Source organism: Phalaenopsis equestris, unplaced genomic scaffold (assembly GCF_001263595.1).
Source record: "Phalaenopsis equestris unplaced genomic scaffold, ASM126359v1 Scaffold000001, whole genome shotgun sequence".
In the NCBI taxonomy this organism is placed as follows: domain Eukaryota; kingdom Viridiplantae; phylum Streptophyta; class Magnoliopsida; order Asparagales; family Orchidaceae; genus Phalaenopsis; species Phalaenopsis equestris.
Window position 1 is genome coordinate 312,236 of NW_018164443.1, and position 8,567 is coordinate 320,802.

At 33.2% G+C, this 8,567-nt stretch overlaps 1 protein-coding gene across 3 annotated transcripts in view; it reads left to right on the forward strand.

The window, feature by feature from the left end:
• The window catches only part of LOC110020410 (pre-rRNA-processing protein ESF2), a 16,230-nt gene extending 8,175 nt beyond the window's left edge, over window positions 1-8,055 (forward strand). For all 3 annotated transcript variants that reach the window (XM_020718535.1, XM_020718686.1, XM_020718612.1), the window contains 2 exons: window positions 7,206-7,352; window positions 7,863-8,055. In XM_020718535.1, the coding sequence (XP_020574194.1) occupies window positions 7,206-7,352; window positions 7,863-7,904 (189 nt within the window). In that variant the 3' untranslated portion in view covers window positions 7,905-8,055. The remainder of the gene's footprint in view (window positions 1-7,205; window positions 7,353-7,862) is intronic.
• Window positions 8,056-8,567: the final 512 nt, after the last annotated feature.

Sequence of the window (8,567 nt, forward strand, 5' to 3'; positions counted from 1 at the left end):
AGAGTGTGGCATACAATACCTCTAAGCCTACAATTTAGGAGCTTGAGGTGTACTATCACTACCAGCGCCTAGCACTCATATCATTTTCGTGAACTTCTTGGAATGATTGCCAAAGTTTGAAAGTTTGATGATTATCTATTTGTGGTCATGAATTGCCTCACTTGAAAACCATTGTCGGGGCTTTTCGAAGTTTAGAACTATTACAAAAATAATAATAATAAATAAAATAAAAAAGCAGTAGCATGGGAGAATGATTAAATTCTATTAGTCTTTTTTTTATCATTATTTCCAGTTATATTCTCTTTGTCTGATAAATTCAATTGAAAATTATGAGCAAATAGTAAATTCCCTTATTGCAAATAGATCCACATTTAAATTGGTTTGATGTTAGCTGGTAATGCACTTCTAGTGAGCCAAGTGAATGGAGGACATTTAATGCTTTTAATTTCAATTGACACACATTCAATCAAATAAATCAAAGGAACATGGAACACCCAATTTTTTCAATGGAAAATTTTAGAAAGGGAAAAATTTTAAGGCCTAGCCCAATAAAAAAATCTTCATTGATTGGCTACATTTCCTTGAAAATAGAGAATTACCCGTGTAAAGTTAATACCTTTTTTCTAGGGATGAAGTTCCTTGCTTGTGTTGATGCGGAGAGTTTAGAGGTGTTAATGTTGATTATGATATAGGGCAATCAAAGATGAGTGATTTAGGGATCAAATCAAGGGGTGATTAATTAGACGATTTATCTGAACTTTATAATCACGAGTTAGGCATCACATTATGAGGCCATTAAATGGATTAAGATCTTTGAAGTTTTGACAATCTAAAATATGTGCGAAGAATGCAAATGGGGGTGATTCCCAGATGTATCATTGAAATTGAAGATTTAGTCAACAACAATCAACATGTGAAGGCGGATATTTGATACTTAATGATCAAGATTGGCAGGTTTTCAATTCGATGATGATCTCGAGGATGATAAGATAGGCATATTTGGCTTGCCTAGGAAACATTGTCTGTTCGATTGACTCCAGAAATGATATTTAAATTTGCTTTGGAGTATTTGATTCAAGAGGCTTGCTTCTTTCTTTTTTTTTTTTGATAGATTTTATGAAGAATGAGAATAAATTTAAATTAAATCATGCTATCATTTTCCTATAAGTAGGTATATTACTGAATTTAGCCGATCTTCTCCCGAATCCCTAACTTTTTGTATGCCTTATAGTCACCATCCCCTATTAGAATCAAAATAACCACTACAATTCTTACCACCCTCCAAAACTTTTATTATTGCTCCTCTTTTGCCCTTGCAATCACCAATTTGGAAGACCTCCACTTGTTATTTGTAACTTGTGGGAAGGAAAAATAAAGAACTTACTGTGAATAAGTGATTACTGGTCTTGAGAGGAACTCAATCTCATGGAGGGAACTTTTGCATTGCAAGAACAAGTCAAAGCTTGAGAGATGCTCTAACAAATAATAATAATAAATTACTTGATTGGTGTATTAGTATTGTGATTCATAGAGCATTGTGGTTCCTTCAAAAATATTTTATTACATCTATGAATTCATTCTAATCTCTCATTGTTGACACAATTCATGACATTAAGAGATTAGCATCCGATCAAGTTAGTATCAGAGTTTTGATCCTTAGCGCACGTTACAAATAAATAAAGAATATAAAGTTACTAGAAAACAACTTCTTATTTTAAACACTCTCAGAAAGCCAGTAAACGAGAGGAAGAAATTAGAAATCAATGATTTGGAATAAAACCTCTCACAACATTACCTAAAGAGTCAGTACATTGATCAATGAAATAACTATTATGATTAAGTGTATGAAGATTGAATCTTTATCGTCTTGCACCAAACTCTATTATCCAAAACCACATTGTCTCTTTTCTTCCCTCAACTACAACAATTACACATCAAGAAAATATTGCTAGCACAGCCAGTGATGAGTTGGATTAGAATGCTATTGTTATAAATGGTGTGATATGAGACTTAAATACATGGTTTGACCAATTTGAGATTTTTTTCACATTATTCGAGTTTGGAACTCATGTTAAGGTTGTGATTACTTGAGTAATCATCACACTTTGGCTTAGTGTAGTGCTCATGATTAGTCATCAAGAGATAGCATGTCGACTTTTTAAATGATTGGTTTTTCATGAATACTATTGCATCTATATTATGTGGAAGATCAATAGAACAAGTGCTACGATCTAAGGAAAAACAAGGGATAACGTGTGTAAGAGTACACGATGGAGTTCAGATGACAAACAATTTCCTTGAGAATAAATCCTGATGGTGTGCAGATGTTGAGAAAGCATGCCTTTAGGTTTTACTCAAAAATTGTAATTGAATTTCATTTTTTTTTTTTATCTTAGATATTAGTTAGATTAGCCAAGGGATAACGTGTGTAAGAGTACACGATGGAGTTAGTTAGATTAGCATGATGATGATGATGATGATGATGGTGACGACTATAGAATGAAAAACTAAGATAAGAGGGAGAAGACTTAAGAAGCATCCAAAAGAAAACTTTGTTCTTCAAAAGCAAGGAGAAAAGTATAGGGAGCTCCAAAAATTGCCCTATCTTCCTAGCGCCATTCTCTTTGGAAAGTTTTGTGACCATTATCAAGTTTCTAATCTCATAAAAGAGAAATATTGGAAGTTACTACTACAAATTGTTTGAGAAGTATAATAAGAATAGGCTGGAAAATTAATTGCTGCAATAGTGAAGAAAATCATGTTGAGCTCTCTATTTATGACGTCGAAGGATACAACTGCGAATCTTATTCCTTCTAATTTGGTGCATAAAATAGAGTTAGACACGATACTACATTTAGGCTCATATCTATTTGTTAGATTTTAAAGGGCTTAGAAATTCAGATGATCGATAATTCCAGCTGGAATTTGTGAAAATAAAGGACTATGTCATTGAGATGTGCGAGGTAGCACCATTGGCATCAATCAAACCCTCCAATGCCAATGTTAAATGATATAGCAATCACATAGGGCTTTTAAAGCAACAGCTATATCAATCAATAATCCCGTGTAAGTGTAATAGATAAGAAGAATCCATTTTTCTCTTTGATTACAATGTTAAAAGATTTAGTGATGATGTTGCCCTCCAATGTAAATATACATGAGGAATTGTTCATTTAAAGAATGCATGTCAAATTAGTGCTGATTTCATGCCACCGTTGGCAATGATAGCCAAAATAACCTCATTTTTGTTATTAGTGCCTAAATTGTGCCTGGACACCTTATCCTTTGCAATACATTGACGTTCTATCGGATCAATTGAAGCTTGCTACAATCTTCTTCAAATTGGCTATCCAATTTTTGTATTTTGAAGTGTGGATCAATCGACAAAGAAGACATTGTTCACGACAAGGCAAGGGCTACAAAAATGGCTAGTTTTGCCATTTGGATTGTGCAATGTCTATTCTATATGTGGCTGGTAAATGATGCTTTTCTCAATTATTTTGTTGTCATTTATTGGGATGATATTCTAATCTTCAACAAGCTATAGGACTACCTTTTAGTGCACAAGAAGTTGTTAAAACTGTTGCACAATAACGTTAACTCTAGCACAATTAGACAATTTTGCAAAGATTCTTTCTTCTAGCAAGATTCCTTAGCCAAAAACAAGTGATATGTGAAGGCGGATCTTTGATACGTAATGATAAAAATTGGTAGATTTTCAATTAGATGCTGATCTTGAGGATGATAGGATAGGCATAATTTGCTTGCTTAGGAGACCTTGTCGGGTCGATTAGCTCTAGATATGGTTTATTTAAATTTGCTTTGGAGTATTTGATTCAAGAGGCTTGCTTCTTTCATTTCCTTTTTAATATAGTTTATGAAAAATAAGAATAAATTTAAATTACTATGATTTGCCTATAAATAGGCATATTACTAAATTTAGCGAATCTTCTCCCAAATACTTATGTTTCTGCTTGCCTTCTAGTCGCCACCCCCTCTACTAGAATCAAAATAACCACTACAATTCTTACCACCCTCCAAAAACTATTATTATTGTTCCTCTTTGCCCATCACAATCACCATTTTGGAAGATATTTAGTTGTTACTTGAAACTTGTAGGAAGGAAAAATAGTAAACTTACTCTTTCTAGCAAATTTGAAGAAGCAATTACTATTTTTGTCTTGAGAAGAAGTAAGACTCGTGGAGGGAACTTTTGCATAGCAAGAACAAGTCAAAGCATGAGAGATCTAATAAATAATAAAAAAAAACTTAATTGTTGTATTAGTAATTTGATTCATTGAGCATCATGGTTCATGCAAAAGTATTCTCTTACATCTTCAAATTCATTCTAACTTCTCATTGTTACAATTCATACCATTAGGAGATAAGCATCTGATCAAGTTAGTATTAGAGCATTGATCTTTAGTGCACATTACAAAGAAATAAAAAATATCAAGTTACTGAAGAATAACTACTTATTTTAAACACTCTAAGAAAGCTAAGAAAAAATGAGAGGAAGGGATCAGAAATCAAATCATTTAGAATAAAACTGATTACAACACTGCCTAAATAGTCGATGCATTGGTGTACGAAATAACTATCGGGATTAAGTGGATAAAGATCGAGTCTTTATCCTGTTGCACAAAATTCTACTATCCCAACCACATTGCCTCTTCTCTTCCCTCAACTGCAACAATTGTACATCAAGAAAATATTGCTCAAGTTGTAGGTGATGAGTTGGATTCGAGTGCTATTGTCATAAATGAAATCGAATGTGAGAAATCTCAATGATGATTAGATGATATAATAATTAAATGCATAGTTTGACCAACTTGAGACTAATTTCACATTGTGCTAGTTTGAAACTCATGTTAAGGTTTCCTATTACGGAAGTAGCCATCATGCTTTGGCTTTACAGGGTGCTCATCTGAAATAATTTGATCATCATGAGATAGCCTGTTGACTTTTTAAGTGGTTGGTTCATCATGAATTCTATTGCATTTATATTATGTGGAAGATTACTAGAACAAGTGACACAATTTGAGGCAAATCAAGGGATAATGTGTAAGCGTACATGATGGAGTTCAAATTACGAACAATCACCTTGAGAATAAATCCTGATGTTGCAAATGTTGAGAAAGTGTGCCTCTAAGTTTTACTCAAAATTTGCAATTGAATTCCCTCTTTTTTTCCTTAAATATTAGTTAGACCAGCATGGTGATGATGATGACTATAGGCTGAAAACTTATTTAGGAGGGAGAAGACTTAAGAAGCATCTAAGAGAAGACTTTGTTCTTCAAATGAAGGAGAAGAGTATAGGGAGCTATAAAAATTGCCCATTTTCCTAGCATCATTCCCTCTCGAAAGTTTTGTGACCATTATCAAATATCTAGTCTCATGAAAGAGAAATATTGGAAGTTACACTACAAGTTATTAGAGATGTGTAATGAGAATAGGTAGGAAAATCAATTGTTGCAATAGTGAAGAAAATCGTGTTGGGCTCTCTATTTTTGTTGCTGAAGGATATGACTGCTGACCTTATTTCTTCTAGTTTGGTGCATAAAATGGGGTTATACACAGTACCCCATATCTATTTGTTAGACTTAAAAGGGCTTAGAAATTAAGATTGATCCCAACTCGAATTGTGCTAATAAAGGACTGTCATTGAGATGTGTGAGGTAGCACCATTGGCATCAATCAAACCCTCCAATGTCAAAGTTAAATGATATAACAATCACGTAGGGCCTTTAAAGCAACTGCTAATAGCAATCGATAACCCTGTGTAAGTGTAGTAGATAAGAAGAATCAATTTTTCTCTTTGATGACAGTGTTAAAGGATGTAGCGATGATGTTGTCCTCGAATGTAAATATACACGAGGAATTGTTTAATTCAGGAATACATGTCAAATAAGTGCTGATTCATGCCATCATTGGCAATGATGCCCAAAATAACCTCATTTTTATCAATTTAGTACCTAAAGTGGGGTTGGACACTTTATCCTTTGCAACTACTGTTGGTTTGATTAAATTCCTTTGCCAAAAAATGACATTCCATTGGATCGATTGAAGCTTGCTGCAAACTTCTTCAAATTGGATATAAAATTTGTGTATTTTGAAGTGTGCATCAATGGCCAATGCGCTTAGAATACAATGTTCAAGGCAAGCCAAGGGTTACATGAATGGCTGATCATGCCATTTGGATTATGCAATTTGCTTTCTACCTTTATGTTATTGGTAAATGGTGCCTTCTCAAAGATGTTTTCATTTATTAGATTGATATTCTAGTCTTTAACAAGTTATATAACTACCTTTTAGACCACGGGGAAGTTGTTCAAACCGTCACACAATAACATCGTCTCTAGCTCCATTAGAAGTGCAATTTTGCAGAGCGTGTTTTTTGTACTTGAATCATTTGATGTGAATGATGGAGAGATCAAGATTGTCCCCAATAAATTTAAGGTGATTAAGGGTTTCCATGATTTTGCATACAATTACTAGTACAAGGAGCTTTATGTGGCTTTCCAGTTCATTTGTAACTCTATCTGCCATTTTTTTGGTATTTTAGCTTCTACACCACAGGCACTCACCAGAGGAAATTCAAAATTTTAATGGTTAAGTGTCTCTTGTTGGACAATGCAAATAATGCAACTCTGTTTGCCATTTTTTTACTTTCTTCTCCATCACATCTCTTATTTTAAAGTTGTGGTGGCATTTACATACATACCACTCAATTCTTATATTTTTACATATTGAACATGTAAACTTTAATTTTCACATTTATACCGTCCAAATCTTTCACATCACATTAAAAAATACTACACCTTTTCTTGCATAGGTAAGGGGGCACATATATGTAAAAATTAAAGTTTAGGTGTTAGATATGAAAATACATAAGAGTTGAGTGGTGTGCATGTAAATCTTCCAATAATATCTTGTGCATGTTGAACCCGCTATCATACCTTACAATGTGAGACAATTATGCATACTTAATGCAATTGCTCCAGTAAATTGGATGCAGAGGAACTAGTAATTTCATCTGGATATTTATCCTGTAATTTTACTCCTCAGTGAAGTATCTTATTTCACAATTTGAAATATAAGCAATTTTGCTGTGAATATTTAACAATGTGGCATTGCTATGATAAATATTTATTGAAATGACATCATTTGTTACTAATTTTTTTTTCTTGGGGCCCTTTTTATAGAAACAGAAGGCCAATGAAACAACACTAGGCGTTGAAGCTGGAAATGAACTGCAATCTCGAGTTATGAGGCAGTTTCCACAGAACAGACCTTTCTTTGAAGATAGTGCTAAACGAAAGAGTCTCCTCTCCACAGATTTGTTGGCAGGGGTAGGCCATCTAAGACACAAATTGGGCTCAAGGATAGAGTATATTAAATTGTCAAAAATAGTCCCTTGATTATTTAAATGAGGTTATTTTAGTCCCAAATTATTAAATTAGTCCCGAGATTATTTTAATCATAGTGAAATAATAGTCTTCATTGGGGACTATTTCAACCTATATTTAAAGTCCGGGGATTGAATTGATATTTTCTGTAAACTCTGGGACTAAAATGACCTCCTACAAAGAGCCGGGGGGATTATTTTAACACTTTCTCATTAATAATATTTTGCTTAAATTATTTTCTTTTGGGGGAATAATTTTAAAATTATTGAATTTGCTTTGAGATCCGTGTTGAAGAAGATTGATGATGAGTCAACTCTTGTATTGCACTCATCTCAAAGAAAATTCAAGTCTTTTAAATATTTTTCATTTTTATTCTAATAATATACTTAATATATATATATATATATATATTTTTTATCCCTAAAGTTTTATTTATTTATTATTATTATGCAGGTTTTTACTCGCAGTACATTACCTGGTGGTGAACTACAGTGACTACAGAGAGCCCTTCAAGAGGCCTCTTCAGAATTAAGGGTGAGATGTGTTATTGAAAAGAACTTCATTGATTATTTGTTTTTTTATTTTAAGTTTGATGACATAATCTATTCTTTCGTGAATGAATGCTATAAGAATTTTTTGTTGCACAGGATGCTAATTACTTAACCTTTTACATGCATACCATCCATTTCCTATGTATTTACATTTCTAACCCATAAACTATCTTTTATATTTATCCCACCCAAATCTTTCATATCACACAAAAAACATCACCATTTTTTAACTTTTGAAAAGTGAAATGCATATTTTTGTGCATTTGGTAAGGTGGGCATGTGCCAAAAAATTGAAGTTTAGGTTTAGAATGTAAATGCATAGAAGTTGTGAGTGGTTTTTATTTAAATCTTCCTTTTTTTTTTTTTTCTTGTTTAATCACCCTGAACTGAACCATACCATTGGCTTTGTTCCATTATTTTTATTTCATCGGTCATTGTAAAGCCAAATTTATCTAAAAAAATTGTGTAAAGGGCATGTTATGTATGTTGGGCTGTCAAAACGGCTCGTTCATGAACAGCTCGTGTTCGAGCTCGTTAAGAAGCTCGTGTTCGGCTTGTTAATTTCGCTCGATAAGTTAACGAGCCGAACATGAACTAAGATGTGTTC